Raw genomic sequence first — 17,640 nt, 5'->3', positions numbered from 1 at the left:
GCATCCTGTTCACCAGTGGCCTGGTGGCATTTGTTTGAACCTTGCTAAGACACAGCACTGGGCACCATGTACAGCCTTGGGCATTCTTAAGTTTTTATTTTTAGCACGGAGAACAGTGTCACTGGCAGGACGTAATGTGTGTAGTTGAAAAGACTCCTGCAAAGGTGACTAGAACCTATAGTTAACAGTCAGCACCTGAAGGGCTGCAGTGGTTGGATAGTAAAATAGCAGAGCTTTGCATACAGAAGGTTGGAAGTTCAATCCCTAACATCTCAGGGTAGGTTTAGAAAAGAATCTTCCCTGAACTCTGAAGAACCCCAGTGAGTTGCTTTTGACAGCAATAGGCTAGGTAGACATGACTCCAGGAGGCTGTGGAAGACAGGAGGGCCTGCCGTGCTCTGGTCCATGGGGTCACAAAGAGTTGGGCATGACTAAACAACTAAACAACAACGACACAGCTAGATTGGATCACATGTTTTAAATCCGTGGCATGCCTGTTTTAACATTGCTGTTTGTTTGCTTTCAAGCAGAGTTACAAAGTGCGCATTGTGCTTCACCTTGTAGCAACAACATCCACCCGAAGTCAAAACCACAGTTCATAATAGGCCTCTGGAAGGAGATTGTAAAAAACTTTACAGAGGCTGTGAATGTCACCTTCAGATGTCGTAACAAGCCAGAGTGAGCCTTGAGCTTGCATAGGACCACTCTTCTTTCCCTTCGCTCAGGGGGGGGGGGGTAGAACAGGAAGGGGCAAAGTCCAGCCCTCCAGATGTTGTTGGAATGCAACTACTGTGAGCCTTACCTGGCGTACATGGCCAGTGGTGAGGAATGCTGGGAGGTGGAATCGAGCCACATCTGCAGGGCCACACTCTGTGGGCCATTGGAGTCATGTGTGTGAACCAAAACTGCCGTATGTTCTGGTGATGTTGTACTCTGGTGTTGCATGTGAATAATCTTTTGCAGCATGTTGTGAAGGTTTTGTAGTTGGCCACCTAAATGGTTACCTGCCTGGAGATGGCACCTGTGTTTTGAAATCACGGCAGTGATTGCTTTGAAAACGGAGACAAATGTGGTTTCAGCTGCTGTTTTCTCCTAGTACATGTACAGTGGGGTCTCTACTTAAGAACTTAATCCGTATTGGAAGGTGGTTCTCAAGTTGAAAAGTTCTTATGTTGAATCTGCATTTCCCATAGGAATGCATTGAAAACCATTTAATCTGTATCTGCTCTTTTCCGCCCATAGAAACTACAGTGGAACCTCTACTTAAGAACTTAATCCATTTTGGAATGGTGTTCTTAAGTTGAAACGTTCTTAAGTTGAAGCAAAATTTCCCATAGGAATGGACTGAAAACCAATTAATCCGTTCTGGCTGTTTTTTTGTTATGTAGAGGTGTATTCGTACATTGAAGCATTAGTTCCCATAGGAACTAATGCAAAGCTGGTTAATACGTACTCTACCACTAGGGGGAGAATTTTTTTTAAAACCTAAGATGACCTAAGGTTAAAAAAAGAGCAGGAAAGGTTTTTTTTCCTGTTCTTATCTTGGATTTCTGTTCTCAAGTAGAAGCAAAAATTAGCAAATGGAGCTGTTCTTAAGTTGGATTGTTCTTAAGTAGAGACGTTCTTAAGTAGAGACCCCACTGTACAGTGGTACCTTGATTTAAGAACTTAATCTGTATTGGGACTGCGTTCTTAAATTGAAACGTTCTTAAGTCGAAGCACCGTTTCCCATAGGAATGCATTGAAAACCATTTAATCTGTATCTGTTGTTTTTCGTTCTTAAATCGAGGCGTTGTTCTTAAGAACTAATGCAAAGCCGGTTAAGCCGTATCTACCACTAGATACAGGCAATTTTTTCTTCTTTTTTTGACCTAAGGTGAACTTAGGTCAAAAAAAGGGCAGGAAAGGTTTTTTTTTCCTCTTTTTTTGGTTCCTAAGTCAAGGCTCCATTCTCAAGTCGAAGCAACTTTTTGCGAACGGAGCCATTCTTAACTCGAATCGTTCTTATATAGGGACGTTCTCAACTCGAGGTACCACTCTAGTTCATTGTCACCCACCTGTTGCTTCTTTTTTTATTATTTTTTATTTTTAAAAACTAGGGATAAGGTAAGGAGTAGAAAAGGTAGAGGGGAAATGGGGGGGAAAGTGGGGGAAGGAGAACACAAAACGTGCTGTCATCCAATCTGTTTGTTCATGTTGTGATATCAAGTCCACTTTCTGCCTTTCTACAATTTGATTGCCCTCCAGGTTTCAATTTACATCTTAGTTTAATTCTATGTTATTCAAGCACTGTCTGGTGACTCACCTGTTGCTTCTGTTGTCTGTGGTGGGCAAACTGGAAGTCAGAATTGACTTGATGGCCCAAAACTATTTACAGTGGTGCCTCGCTTAGCGATTGCTCAGTTGAGCGATGAAATTGCTTGGTGATGGGGTTTTGGCCATTGCAAGAGCGATCGCTTAGCGATGGTCCCTATGGGGAAAAATCGCTTTGTGATGATCGCGGGGAAGCGATCATGACAAAGCGACCCTTTTTAAACAGCTGATCGGCGGTTTCAAAATGGCCGCCAGAAAAACAAAATGGCCGCCCGCTGTGTGCTTTAGAGGCACCGAAAATGGCCGCCCCTATGGAGGATCTTTGCATAAGGTTAGTTTTGAAGCCCATAGGAACACATTAAACACGTTTTAATGCATTTCTATGGGCTTTTAAAAATCGTCTAGCAATTAAATCGCTTAGCAATGTTTTTCCTGGAACGGATTAACGTCGCTAAGCGAGGCACCACTGTATTAGTGCTGTTGCTTTATGGCTTGCAAGCTCTTGTGCTCAGTGAACCAATGAAAGGCACCCCCTATATACTAAAATGCCCTGACTAGTCATGGAATGTCTGGATCTTCATTGTTATTGAAAGTCATTAATTGTGGATGACGTGCTGAAAAAGATTATCTATGGATTGTTTTGCAATCCACTTGGTGCAACCTAGTTTTCTTTGGCTGGTGGTTTAGTTTGCTCTCCAGCTAGATGTAGAGGCTATGGGGCTGTGGAGATGTATTAAGTTACTTGGCATATTGAATAAATAATGAAAGGTCTACAACACAAGCATTAGTGGACTAGCTTAACTGGTTTTGTGGGTTTGAAAGCTATGTTTTGCATGGAGATTAGAGAATCAGGCACAGATGGAGTTTAAAGATTGGAGCTTCTGTGCCCTTTTGTGAAGTGGCACAGGAGAATTGTGATTAAATGTTTCTCTGGGTTCAGAAAAGTCAGGGATTTTATCTCAAAATTGCCATATGTTGTATTAAAACCAGTTATTCGTGGAATGCATTAATCTGCCATCTCCTGGTCTTTTCCTTGTACAAGTGGCAAATCTTTTTTTTTAATTAAAAAACACCTAAAACTAAAATAAACTAGAAATGGGAAAAATATAATTTAACTGGAATAGCATGTATCTCTGGTTCATAGTAAGTGTCTGGTTTCACTGCAGGAGAAGGACCTAAGGGTATATCCAGCAACAAGACCTAAACATGAATTTAGGGGTATATTTAAAGAGTTTTTTTTAACGAGGTGTGAAATCATTTTGAGTTATACTATAGTTAGCAAGTAAGGTCCATATGGTTCAACTGTTTGCTCTTTATTGCTGTGCTTTTGCATGCATTAGGTAGATGAATGCAAGAAGCAGAGGGAAGAAGCAAATTTGCTACTTGTTACGCAGAATTCCATCTGCCTATTTCCCTCTTTTCTGGCCTCTTCCTTTTTTTTAAGTGGAAAGATAACAACTCAGGGAAAAAAGCCTAGAATATATTACATGCAGAAGTCCCAGTAAGCCCTCCATCATGGTTATAGCCTTGAGGTTGATCAAACAGCATCCGATAATAGCAAAGCACTTACGCTTAGTATGCCTCAGATGACTGGATGTTTCAGTTTTTATTCTTGCACCATCTCTATGCATGGCATACTTGCAAAAGAGGAATATAGCCAATAATAGCTAGGTCTCTGCTCCTGAGGAGATTACAAATTAAAATGGGCATCTGAGAGAACAAGAAATGGTCAGAGAAAAACAAGGGAAAGTAGTGTTGGGTTGCTTTTTTAAAAAAATGTAGCATGTTAGTCGATAGCAGGGATCTCCAAAGTACGGCCCGCGGGCCGCATCCAGCTCACCTTGCCTTTTTATCTGTGTGTGCGTGCGCGTCTTCCTTTGGCCCTCAAAAATGTGGAGCATATATGATGCGGCTCTTCCGCTAAGAAGTTTGGAGACCCCTGGTCTATAGGAAAGGAGAGATTTCTCTGACTTCAACTCTGCAGTTCTGAAGCCATTTTTACTAATGTGTTCTTGTTTTCTGGACTGACCTCATGGTTGGTCGAAAATATTTTCTAGTCTCTGGTAGAAAAGCAAATGGAAACCCCTCTCACACATACTGCATGACCAAGAGATGCATAGTTCTCTAGTTGTTTCAGCATATGAGGCAGATAATCCTACACGTGTCTATCCCTGGGAGTAAATATACAATATTTAAGTTGTCTCACTGTAACTCATAGGGTATATAATATACAGTAATATACACTGTATGAAATCCAGTTGTAAGTTGCAACCAGAGTAGGCTTATTGAATAAATGAAACTTACAGAGGAGGTGACTCAACAGATCTCCACTGATTTGTTGAGTCATCTCTTCTGTAAGTTCAATTGATTCAATAAGCCTGATTCCATGGGCCTATGATTTACTATTGGGTTTTAGCCAACATTGTAAAATACATTAAGAGTAAAAATATATTAAATTATCTCACCAATTTGTTGTCTTTCCATTGACATTGCAGTTGCCTAAATTTAGGTCGTCTAGTTTTTCTGTTTTTCAAAGCAAAAAGGCAAAGGCTTATATACCGTCGCATAGTGCTTAAAACACTCTCTGAATGGTTTAGAATTTAATTATGCAGGCTACACATTAACACCCCCCCCCCATGAGCTGGGTACCCAATTTACCAACCTTAAAAGAATGGGAGACCGTCGCATAGTGCTTAAAACACTCTCTGAATGGTTTAGAATTTAATTATGCAGGCTACACATTAACACCCCCCCCCATGAGCTGGGTACCCAATTTACCAACCTTAAAAGAATGGGAGACTGAGTGAACCTTGAGCCGGCTACCTGGCATTGAAACTGGGTCCTGAGCAGAGTTTTGGCTGCAGTACTGCAGTTTTAACCACTGCCACAAGGCCCATTATGAGATCTTTCATGTTTTTTTGCAGTTCTTCTTTTTCTGAACTGTGGTTCAGAATTTGACTTCATATATTCAAGAAATTAATGCAAATTTGCAGAGCTTGTGGTTCTCCAAATATTGTTAAAACTCAGTTTCCATCGTCCAAGCCAGCGTGGCTAATAGGGAGGTAGCATGGAAGTGGTAGTTGCTCGGTGTGGGAGAAGGAAGGGCACAGATTCCCAACCACTGCTTTATTGGACCTGGAATATCTTCCCTTGAAATTTCATTTCTACCTGAGCCATCCAGATGCTCAGGTATCTGATGGTGCCCTCCAGATGTATCAACATCTGTAGCACTTGACATGACAGCTACGCACATCTGGAGGGTTCTAGATTCTGGAAGCTGCTCTAGCTATTAAGCTCTGGTTCCGTCCTGCCTCTTCTCACATTTAATGTTTCTTTTTGTAGCTTTGCTGCAAACCAGACTATATTTTAGTTTGTTTTTTCTAATCTGTCTTACTATAGAGCCGTTTGCTCCTGCAAATATTTCAATTTTTATAATGCAATTCTCATTGATTTTGGTTCCTGGCAGATCATGCCCTGTATTGAGCAAAGATTGCTTTAAAGAATATATAGTACCTCTCCATTCAAAACAAAGTCCCAGTTCTCAAGGCCCGGTAATAAATACTATGCACATGCTATCTTTGGATTGTTCAGTGCTCCTCTCATCTGCCATTTCAGTAATGTTTCATGCAATCCTATTGGAGAGATCTGTGCTTTTATTTCCACATTTCAGTTGCAGATACTGAGACAGAAACCTTGTTCAGGTGTTTAGCCTGGAAACCCCTGGAGATAAATGTGTGGCATTGATGTGGGGGTACATGTGAGCCCCGCTCACCATGTTGCCTCTCACCTCGACAGCAGGCAGACCTTTGTGCATTCATCATGAAGGTCTGCAGAGTTGTTTGCAAGCATGTACAAGCACCTCTGTATAGGTTTATGGTGAACATGTGAAGGTTCGCCTGACTTCTTGGGAGAATGGCATCATAGAGGCTGACGCTTACATGTACCCCCGTCTCACACCATAATTACAGCTCTACTTGTTTTGAGTTCTAATGCGAGAATAGGGTTAGAGCAGCGGCTCCCAACCTCGCCAGATGTTCTTGGATTGCAACTCCCAGAAGCCTTCACCAGTAGCTGTGCTGGCCAAGATTTTTGGGAGTTGCAGTCCAAGAACACCTGGGAAACACTGGGCTAGAGAGATGAAAGTTAGTTTTGAATGGTGTCAGTATTACGTTGCACTGTGAGCGTGACAGATATATCTGCAATGCTAACAGTGCATATCCTGTACACATCTACTCAAAATCATGTGTGCACTCAAAAATGTTTACTTCCAGACAACCTTTGATCAATTGGTGACCTGTGTGACTATGGGCACTATTTAAAATACAGATACAAACTCCATATATCTTACTAGAGTGCAATGGTATGCAAAACGAGATTCAATTCATTAAACGTGATCAGCTCTGTGTCATGCAAATCAAATGTGCTAAATGAATGCTACCTAGTTCATTTCGTGACTCTGTGACAGAAATACGTCGCACTTTTGCTGTAGAATCATTTAGCGCCCCCCTCAAACCAATCTTTGTTTCTTGAAAAGCTGTGTTAACACCTAATAGCCAGTACGTTTGATCACTTGTAGAGGATGCCGATATGGACCAGTGAGGGGATAAAAAGGCCTTTGGAAGGAAAGATGCTTCTAAAAGTGTCATGTATGCATAAGATGTGGTTTCATTGGCGTGAGACCCACGTATTACTTCTCCAAGGTTTAACTCTGGCTAGACTCAAGAAAGACTTGGTACTGTTTTCAGCCTGTGAGCTCAGCCCTTGAACAGGTGAACGTATGGAAATATCTCCCTTTTGATATGTGTACATCAATTTCTCTTTTGCCAGATCTGCTGCAGCACATCTCGTGTTGCAAGACAAAATGTCCAGAGTTGAAAGAGAAAACATTAAAACGAGATGTTAGAAACTAAGCCGTGAACAATTCTCGTATTCTGGGTAGGATCCAGCAGACCACTTCTATCACTGGAAGCGACGAGGACGTATTGCTAGTCTTCAATCTACCCCTTGAATTGCAAAAGGACCCCAAAATTTGCTGCATTTTGTTCATCTTCCTTCTGGCCTTTTCCAACAGCTGATGTTTTAATGTCGTTCTTTCAGATGACAATAACATCTATTCTTCGTATGGACTTTTAAGCTAAAATTTCATGGCTCTTCTGGATCCTGCCTTCAGCCGACGCATTGGCATGTTTTGTTTGTTTGATTTACCTAATCGTGATGTTTTCCTTCCTTCTCTGGTTGGAACATTACTCAGAGTGCTTTCAGAACAGAGAATCTGACTAATTTGTATGATAAATGCATTAAATATTTTGAATAGTAGTAGTGACAGTTGGAACAGAAGTGGTATATTACATTAACCTTTCTATTCACTTCTTGCCTGTGAGTATTAAATCTACATTTTTTTTTTACTTCAGAGGAGGAAAAAAAGCTGTTTTCTTTTTCATTTCAGGCTCTGGCATGAATTTACTGGATATCCATAAAAAAGTATGGAATGCAGACTGTCTTGATGCTTGTGCACCAGAATTAGCAAAAAAGCTGGGCCATCCTGTGCCATCAAGTAAAATACTGGTATGTGTGATTGTGGAACAATTCTAGGAAATGCTTTGAGGCTAGGGCATAGGGCCATATTTAATCCTTTTTATGGAGATATTTATTTATTTTGGTGTTTAATCGACTTCATGCCCGTCAAAAATGTGAGCAGGTTTCAATTTTCATAGCTTTTCCAAAAGGTCAGTTTATGAAATTGTTGGAATTAACCTAGAAAATTAGGGGATAATTGCAGAAGCTGATGCTTCCAAAAATTAAAAATCCTATATATACATTAGGACCGTCTTATCTGGAGGATCAGTATCCACTGATTCACTTATTCATGGTCTGAAAATATTAAATATATCAAAAGAGAAATCCTAGAAATATATATTTCTAAAGATGCAGTTACCAAAACTCGCCACTAGGGGGAGACAGGTAGCATGCTGTATATAGTGTTCACTAGTGAAATACAATGGTGCCTCACTTGATGACAATAATCCGTTCCAGCAAAATCGCTGTACAACAAAATCATCGTCAAGCAAAAGTAAAAAACCCATTAGAATGCATTAAAAACTGGTTAATGCATTCTAATGGGCGAAATACCTCATCGTCCAGCGAAGATCCTCTGTAGGGCGGCCATTTTCCGGTGCTTGTAAAGCGAAAAAGCCCTCCTAAACACAGCAGGGAGCCATTTTGCACAGCGGGTGGCCATTTTGAAACCCGACAATCAGCTGTTTTCTCATCATCGTTAAGCGAAAAATCAGTTCCCGAAGCAGGGAACCGATCATCGTCAAATGAAAAAAGCCCTTTGAAACATTGTTTTGCAATCGCAATAGCAATCGCAAAAACATCGTCATGAAGCGATTTTGTCGTATAACGAGGTAATTGTCAAGCGGGGCACCATTGTATATTTCTACAGTGTCATTACCAACACTGCCCACTAGAGACCATGCTATGTACAGTATAGTGTTCACCATTAAAATAGCATTTGCAATTATCCACGTTTTTCAGCATCTGTCAGGGGTGTGTCTTGGAACTGATCCCCCGCAGATACGGGGGGGGGTTCCTACTGTATATATGTGATTCACAGTAACTATGATAGGTAAGATGAAAATGCCTGTCGTCAATACTTGGATGGTTCCTTGTCCTTTTCTTAAAATTGATGTGAGTCTCTTACAGGGGTTCTGTATAAATGCTAGATTTTGAATGGCTATTTCATGGATCTCTGATCCAAATAGACAAGTGGAGATAATGATCTACAGTTCCTCAGAAATCTCCGTTGCAAATTTAGTTGCAATGTTTTGGTTCCATTCAAAGAATTTCCAAAATGGTAGTTTTGTAAAGTTACTGCGTACCAGATTGGGGCTCCCCCCTGTCTAAACTGTGGGTGTCTCTGATGCTGGGATTTCCCCCCTAATGATCTCTACCTAGTTTATAAGCTTGTATAAGTTTTGTGTAGAACAAACTTGATTTCTCTTTCAAAATAAAATATATTCTGATCCAAAATTATCATAGCGCTTCCCTGAAACAGCAACCTAACTTTCTACCAATTCTTTCCACCAATTTTAGGGGTCGGTTTCACCATACTATGTTCAGCGTTTTGGGTTCCATCCTGACTGTAAAGTTGTAGCATTTACTGGAGACAATCCAGGTAAGAAAAATAAAACATTTGCTGGTAGAAAATAACAGTCTTTATATGACTCTCTTGTTTGAAAACCCTTTTCTATGTGTCCTACCATCTTTAAGTGAATTTCTCTCTCTCTCTTCCTCTGTCTCTCTGTCTGTCTACCCTGTTTCCTAGAAAACAAGATCTAACCTGAAAATAAGCCCTAGTGTGATTTTTCAGGATGCTCCTAATATAAGCCCTACCCCCAAAATAAGCCCCACTTAAGTGAAACCCTGCCTTCCACTCTTGTGCAGCAACCAGAAGAAGATGATATGACTGTATTTGAATAAACATAGATGGTTGTACATGAAAAAATAAAACATTCCCTGAAAATAAGCCCTAATGCGTTTTTGGAGCAAAAATTAATATAAGATCTTTTCTTATTTTCAGGGAAACATGGTATCCATCCATCCATCCATCCATCCATCCATCCATCCATCCATCCATCCATCCATCCATCCATCCATCCATCCATCCATCCATCCATCCATCCATCCATCCATCCATCCATCCATCCATTCCCTCTTAGAAAAAAACCAAGGTGGCTTTAGTTGCATGACTTGAGTCCCTTTGAATAGCACAGGGGGTTCGGCAGACCCAACTTTCCTGTTGCATCCATTTTGTATCCAGGAAAAAAAAAGCTGATCTTATAATTTAACTGGATTTCCTTTTTTGCCTTTTCAGCATCTTTGGCAGCAATGAGGCTTGCTGAAGGGGATGTGGCAGTAAGTGCTGACCTGTTTGTGATATATTCATAGATACAGCTAAACAGAGCAGGAATCCTGAACTTTATGCTGATCCTAGTAGCAGCTCTTAAATGATCTATTCTGATAGGAGTGTATCCTTAGTGAAGCCCCTTTGGGCCCCACTGGCTTTGGTGGAACATATTTATTTAAGCATATCCTCAGATCTCTTTGATTGGGATTTATATTCTTCTTTCTTAAAGACGCCTGACTTGGATATGTTTGCTTCCTAAGAAAGAGAGAAAGGTGTATCCAATTTGCCTTGTGTTGACCTCAGGTAGTATTTTATTTCTCCAGAATTTGTGACTTTGAGAATGTTTTTCCAGTGCATTTTGATGCAGTTGGACCAAAATTGGGTAGCGCCGAGGGGGAGGGAATCCAGGCAGCACCCCCCTCCACTTCCTTCCCTTTGAGCTGCAGCAGGCATTACAAACCAAAATGCAAATAGTACAGGTGAAATCTGGTTGGCTGAAAACGAAGGGACACACCCATCCCTGCTCTGATTGGCTGCAAAGTAGAACACGCCCACTGCTGCCCTACGACTTTCCAGAGTTTATATCGAAATGTTTCAGAGAGGCTGGGAAACAGCCTTTTTTTTTTTTTTTTCAAATCAGATCTTGCAGGATTTTGCTGCAGCACAGAAAACTGCCACTTCCTCATGGAATTTCATAGAAATTATATTTGGATACACTGCGAATTGTTACGGGTGATGAAACATCCAGAAACATGGCCCAGTGCTGCACACCAGTGGGGAAAACTGGCTTCATCTGGTCTCCCTAAGTGGTTCTCAGTACAACGATGCATATCCAGGGATATTCAAAAATAGACCAAATGGGACGCAACATTATAGAATTATTATTTTGGTTTGTTTTGATCATCAAAATGACATTTATTGGCAACAATGCTGTTGCAATTTTTAATTTGCAGTCTTTGGGTTTTACGGTTATTGTGGCTTGTAAAATTTATACGTTTTTTAGCTAACGTGAAAGGTTGAAAGCCGTTGTACTAGCACCCATGTGTATATTCCTCAGTGTTTTATATATATATTTAAATCTCTGCTTGAAAGTGTGAACAGCCTTTGTTGAGAAGTATTGCTTGAAATAAAGCCAAAACACCAGGTGATATGAAAAATATGAAAATGATGTGCATGTCTGTTTGCAGTTTTTGTGATGGCGGTAGCTGTTTCATGCAAACAGTTTCCTCGCCTCATCTTTCGGGGATGATGGCACATGCGTGAATTTCCCCGAATAAATCTTTAGTTTTCCTTAGACGTAGTTTTCCCTCAGCGTTCTGTGCAAAGGTGACAAGCCAAGCTAATTCCACAGGAATCCAATTGCCTTAATGTGTAATTTAAAGATAATTAGTAGTACAAATGAAGGGGTTTAATTTAATTTCCATACTGCTTTTCATGCATATTGTGCTAACACCTCATTTATTCTTTCCCACAGATTAGCCTGGGCACTAGTGATACATTGTTTCTCTGGATTAAGGAGCCAAATCCTGCTCTAGAAGGACATATCCTTTGTAGTCCTGTGGATACAAAAGCCTACATGGCCCTCCTATGGTAAAGCCCTTTTTATTTTACCTCAGAATGCTGCTTTCTATGGGAAAGGCTTTCACCCATAGTTCTGGCCATGACAATTAGCTATGACGCTTCAGAGCCTTAGGAAAAATGTCCTGATCCTATTGCTAATGATCTCTTAACTCCGGGGTGGGCGGGAATCGATCTTCTATCCTGCAGGACTCACCAGATGGACTGCATCTGACCTTTCAAAGGTTGTAAGAAAGGCAGTTCCAGTGCATGGAATTCTGCTTCCGATTTGGATTACCTTCCAGTAAGGCATTTAGAAGGGCTGTGTATCCTTCATGCACTACAAATCTAACCAGTAAATGTATTTTCTAAGTTTCCATAATTATTCTCCTCCTGGTGTTCCTTAGAAGACTTGTGGAGCTACACAAGACACTAAAACTGGTGGGCTCTCAGAGTTGGAATTCTGTTCAGCTTCTTCTTCGTGGCCTCTGTGAATACACACTAATGGGTTAATTCTGCGCATGCGCAGAGGTCTTGGAAGATTCCAGAGCTAAGAGAAAACGCTAGGACCGCCCTTGTGGCCCACGTGCCCCGCCCGTCCTAGCGGTTACCTCAGTTCCAATTTTTCGCTGCGTTGAGAGGTCTCTCCTCGGAGCTCTCTAGCTAGGACCTTGGAACTTCTGCATCATTTGACACCTACAAAAGAGAAAGTCAAAGTTAGTTGTTTGTTTTTCCCCTTACCCCCCCCCCCCCCGATGGTTTATGGCCCCTAAAGTCTCTTTTAAGAGTTGTGTTTCGTGCCGCAAGAAGTTTCCAACAACAGACGGACACAACCTGTGCTTAATCTGTTTGGGCGAATCTCATCAGCCCCACTCTTGTGTGCACTTTAAAACTTTCACCAAGCAAGCCCTCAAACTTAGAGAACAGCGCTTGAGGGCGGCTCTCCACCAGAAACGGAGTCTGCCTCGCCTCCTTTAAAACCTTCGGCTTCACCGAGGGTGTCTCCTTCCCTTCAGGCTAAAACATCCAAGCCGAAAGCCTCAACTGCTTCTAAAGTTAAAGTGAAACCATCAGCCACGAAGCAACCAAAAGCCAAGTCGTGCAAGAAGCTGGCTTCCCGTTCGTGTTGAAGGTCTATAAATCCCGATCTATAATTTATACAGTGGATACCTCAACGCCCGTAATGCAGTCTTAATCTGACTTCCTTAAAAATAAATCCCAGTAAATTTAAGAGGTCTCACTCTTTAATGAAGGTACAGGTAGATACAGGCTGCTCTGTTTCTCTTGGAACGCCTTTCTTGAATGTCATCTGTCTGACCCATCAGAGCTTCCCAGACCAAGAGCCTTTGGAGAGCTACCCCGAGGGAGGCTAACAAGAGATCAGGTCTTCTTTGTGTGGCTCTTGTGTTGTGAAACCAGCTCCAGGCTTGCTCTCTGCTCATGTTTAGAAGGCAACTTAAAAAGATGTTGCTTTTCAGGGAGGCTTTCCACACTGACCCTATTTGATTTTGGGTTTTTCTTGCTCCCTGTCCTGCCCTCATTTGGATAATTGTCTTTGGTGCCCGTGTTGTTATTTTATGAATGTTATAATTTTTGTATAATGACTGTTAAGTATTGTGTGTTTTATCTATTGTTTTAAATCACCCAGAATAGTGTTTTGCACTAATGGGGTGGTATACAAATCTAATCAATCAATCAATCAATCAATCAATCAATCAATCAATCAATCAATCAATCAATCAATCAATCAATCAATGTTCTTTTAAAATTATTTCTTTTAGTTATAAGAATGGTTCTTTGATGAGAGAGAAGATACGAGATGAGCTTGCCTCTGGCTCTTGGGAAGAATTTTCCAAATTACTAGCGTCAACAGCTGTTGGAAATGACGGAAATGTCGGTAGGTACTTTGGAGTAGAAGTTTGCTTCATTACTTTAATTCTCTTCTCATCTTATTTCTGTGGGCTCTCGTGGCAACAAAGAAGTGACTGCAACAGGAATGAAAGCCTTCTTCTTTTTTTTACTAGAACAACACTGTGATCTTCTGCCAATGCTATCAAGCATGTTGACTGTAACAGATTGGCAGAAGATAACACAGCGATGATTCCTGATAAAAAGCGAAACATCTCCTGTTGCAAACCATGATCAAACTCTGGATTACAATTCTGGTTTACAGGGCCAATAATTATATGAACCGTAATTTGCCAGTTCAGAGGTAATAACAGGCCGTGGTTTGCCAGGAACCAGAAACTGAACAGAATGTGTCTACAGAAGAGGGAAGGTGCATGCTGGCTCTCAGCTCGAACCTCTGATGCCTTGGTTTCTTTCTAATCATCTGTGACTTTAAAGGAACATTTTTATACTGGACATGAAAACAACAAACCTTTCAACTTCTCATTTAGGTTTTTATTTTGATGTGATGGAGATTATACCCAGTGCTGTTGGCATTCACAGATTCAACAGGCATGGTGACAGAGTAAGCAATTTTCCACGTTTGTTTGATGATTCCTTCTTACAGCATTTCCAACTTAAAAATCATATGCTGTGTATTCCAAAATACAAAACCAGATTATCCTTTTATTAGAACTATCCAGAATATTAGGAAAGCGTGACCAAGATTTCAGGTTTTCCAGAAGGTATAGAATATTGAAGAGGTATAGAGGAGATCTTGATTCAAATTACTTCTTAGCCCCTGATTTAATAGCAACAGTTTTGAGCTATCCATTCCAAACTCAGCAATAAAATTTAATTAGAGGCACTACCATGGCCTAATCTTAAAAGCTGGCTATGAGGATAAATTGATTGATTTATGATTAGGCATCCTTCAGTCTCGAGAGGCTATGTTAACGTGCTCTGTATGGAGGTCTTGGAACAGCATCTAGTGTGGCCGAGAAGGCCAATTCGAGAGTGACCATCCCTTCCACACTGAAGACAGATACAACCTGTCCCCTGTCCAGCTTCCTGGTTGTGCTGGTTTCGTGACTGCCTCTTTGCCTCGGCCTGCTGGACAAGGGTCTCTTCAAATTGGGAGAGGCCGTGATGCAGCGCCTGCCTCCGGGCTAAACACTCAGAGGTCAAGGTTTCCCATCTGTTGAGGCCTTCATATCTCGCTTGTATCGCAGCTGCGATGATGATAAATAATATAAAAATTATAAAGCATCTGGCACACCTAAATAAATAAAATAAATAAATATTGTAGAGGGTGCGCGTGGCAGTAAATCTCTCCTTGAAAAATATGTGGACTGGTTATGGGCTGTATCACAATTCTCAAGAGATTTTTGTTAGTGTTTTTTCTGTGACTAAGTAACAGTCCTATGCACAAACTTTCAAGATGAAGGCAAATACAGTGGTGCCTCGGACAACGGTTTTGCGATCACAAAACGGTGTCTGCATAGGGCGAAAATCACAGAGCGAAGGTCGGTAAGCGGTTCGCTTACCGACCTTCGCTTTGCGATCCACCGATCAGGTGTTTGGCGGCTAAAAAATGGCCGCCGGAAGCCCCAAAATGGCCACGCGCAGCGTTTTCGTGCCCTCGTAAAGCGAGGGGAGGGCGTGAAAATGGCTGCCGGCCATCCTGAAGCATCGCTGAACGGTGAGTATTCGGCCCAATTGGAATGCATTAAACCATGTTTAATGCGTTCCAGTGGGTTTTTACGTTCCGTTCAACGATGCTTTCACACAGCGAGGGTTAATCCGGAACGGATTAACCTCGCTGTGCGAGGCACCACTGTATAATAGATCACAGACCCAGAAGTTTGTATTTGTTCTTTTAGAGTTGATTGCCTAACTCTCCCAAAATGTGGTCTCATGATGGCGTTGCATACGTGTAAGTTCATTTAATTCTGTTCTCTTTCTCTGCAGGTGTCAGTCTTTCCGAAGGAAGTGGAGGTACGAGCCTTGATGGAAGGGCAGTTCATGGCCAAAAGAATCCACGCCGAAAAGCTAGGATACAGAATCTGTGAGTGTGTTTATAGCATGGGGAAATTGCTAAAAGAATATTAGATTAAGCCAATAAATGCGATGGAAATGTGGAAAAGAGGATGTCTGCTCAATTTATTTTAGAATATTGTTTGAAATGAAAGGTCTTACCTTAACGGAGGGATGGAAGGTGTGAAAAAAATGGGTCTGTTGGATCTACAGGAGGTTAGAAGTAAAATTTTAGTGGCTGAAAAAGTCTTCCTTTCCCCGGTGTTTCATTTCACAGTATGTAATGACTGCCGCTTTTGAGTGAATGCTCAAGGCTCCGTTTTGCATCATTTTGTTGTTGTTGTAGGTCTCTCGCATCCTATTGAATCATGTGTGCAGTGCTGTGGGAGGTGCATCTCTTCTAAAATATTTTCTGCTCAGCTCCTGACTGGAGATGTGGGTATTCGTATACGCATATCCCCGCACAGGTGGAAATAAAGAGGATCCAGCTGCTTGGGGCCGGACTGTCCGCTCACGATTTCGCCGCTGTTCTCCGCAATGGATTAGCCACTCTCTGACCTAGCAGAGAGGCTTGTCATCTCGCCTCCTGCCAGGAGTGGGTAATCGATTGTGGACAATGGAGCTATAGGAAGGCAGCGGAGAAATTGTGAATGGACCCTCGTTATACGAATACCCGCATCTCTACTTCTAACCTTTCCCCGTTATACACACATGGATGTAACCCAGCTGAAACTGGGCTCCATAGCGATTTGATCCCATACAGTTTTACATAAATGTCCATTCCACTCAGTTCAGCCGTATGTAGAGCAGTCAGCCGTACAGTACCTGAGCCTTTTCACAGATATAGGCTGAAATCCTCTTGCTTAGCATAAGCCAGATCATCATGTTCAGTCCGTTCCTCCCTGGTAAACAAAATGTCCCTGACGTGATTCATGTGGCAGCCATGTCGTTGTGTATACACACCCTTGAGAAGAAAAACACTTTATTTACCAGGGAGAAATGGATCGAAAGGTATTTATGTACATATTTTATTTATTTATTTGATTTCTCTACCAACCATGCGACCCATGATTAGTCTGGCAGGTTCATAGCAGTGACAAGGTGCGATCTGGTTTATGTTAAACAACAGGATTCTGGCCGTTATCTTAATAAAACTAATTACTCGTCTTATAGACTTTGTACATTCTCCTTCTAATAGCCTGATTTTGGCAGTGGGGAGGGAAACAATGCAGGATTGGTGAAAGAATTAGCTGATCTAATATGCCATAAACTTTCAGAGGTGTGTGTGTGTGTGTGTGTGTGTGTGTGTGTGTGTGAGAGAGAGAGAGAGAGAGAGAGAGAGAGACAGACAGACAGACAGACAGACAGACAGACAGACAGACAGACAGACAGACAGACAGATTGAAAGGGGGAGTATTAGACAAGTGCATATAAAAATGGAACCTCCATGTACTGAAGCAGTATAACTTTAGATACCTGAAGATGATATCTCTTTAATAACCTGTTTGTGGACTTCCTGAAAGTCATTAGAGGCTGACTAATAAACTTAGTAGGTCTGTGCTCTGGTCCAGCAGAACTTTTCTTACAGTCCTACTGGGGCTTTTTTGTGTAAATCCCTCTGAAACTAGTATATCTTTCATTCCAAGCCAATGGGGAGAAGAGCAAAGCCAAGAAATGCTGCTTATAATTAAACACTTCAGAGGAAATAGCAATCCTTAACAGTCTACACTCATTTCCTTGCAATTTGGATTTTTCAGTGATTCTTTCTCTCCAGTAGAGGGCAACACATCCCATCTCATGGCGGGTTTTGTCCTTTCCATTGAATAAGTTTTGCCCCGTTGTTTTTTGTTTGTTTGTTTTTGCTCTGGGCCATCGAAAGCCTCCTGTTGAAGCCGGTGATAAATGTTTTACCGCAGGTTTCTAGTCATGCTGTAAAA

General features: G+C 41.5%; 1 protein-coding gene across 6 annotated transcripts in view; it reads left to right on the top strand.

The window, feature by feature from the left end:
- Positions 1–17,640, top strand: part of XYLB (xylulokinase) — an 88,484-nt gene that overhangs the window by 18,089 nt on the left and 52,755 nt on the right. For all 6 annotated transcript variants that reach the window (XR_012088187.2, XM_020779774.3, XM_020779773.3 and 3 more), the window contains 7 exons: positions 7,760–7,878; positions 9,409–9,490; positions 10,190–10,230; positions 11,697–11,812; positions 13,561–13,676; positions 14,179–14,252; positions 15,638–15,734. Coding sequence is in view for 5 of the 6 variants with exons in the window: in XM_020779774.3 (XP_020635433.3) it covers positions 7,760–7,878; positions 9,409–9,490; positions 10,190–10,230; positions 11,697–11,812; positions 13,561–13,676; positions 14,179–14,252; positions 15,638–15,734 (645 nt within the window). In the remaining variant the exon portion in view is untranslated. The remainder of the gene's footprint in view (positions 1–7,759; positions 7,879–9,408; positions 9,491–10,189; positions 10,231–11,696; positions 11,813–13,560; positions 13,677–14,178; positions 14,253–15,637; positions 15,735–17,640) is intronic.

This window comes from Pogona vitticeps, chromosome 6, assembly GCF_051106095.1.
Source record: "Pogona vitticeps strain Pit_001003342236 chromosome 6, PviZW2.1, whole genome shotgun sequence".
Taxonomy (NCBI): domain Eukaryota; kingdom Metazoa; phylum Chordata; class Lepidosauria; order Squamata; family Agamidae; genus Pogona; species Pogona vitticeps.
Note: the sequence above shows the minus strand (reverse complement) of the source record. Positions and strands in the feature narration are given on the sequence as shown.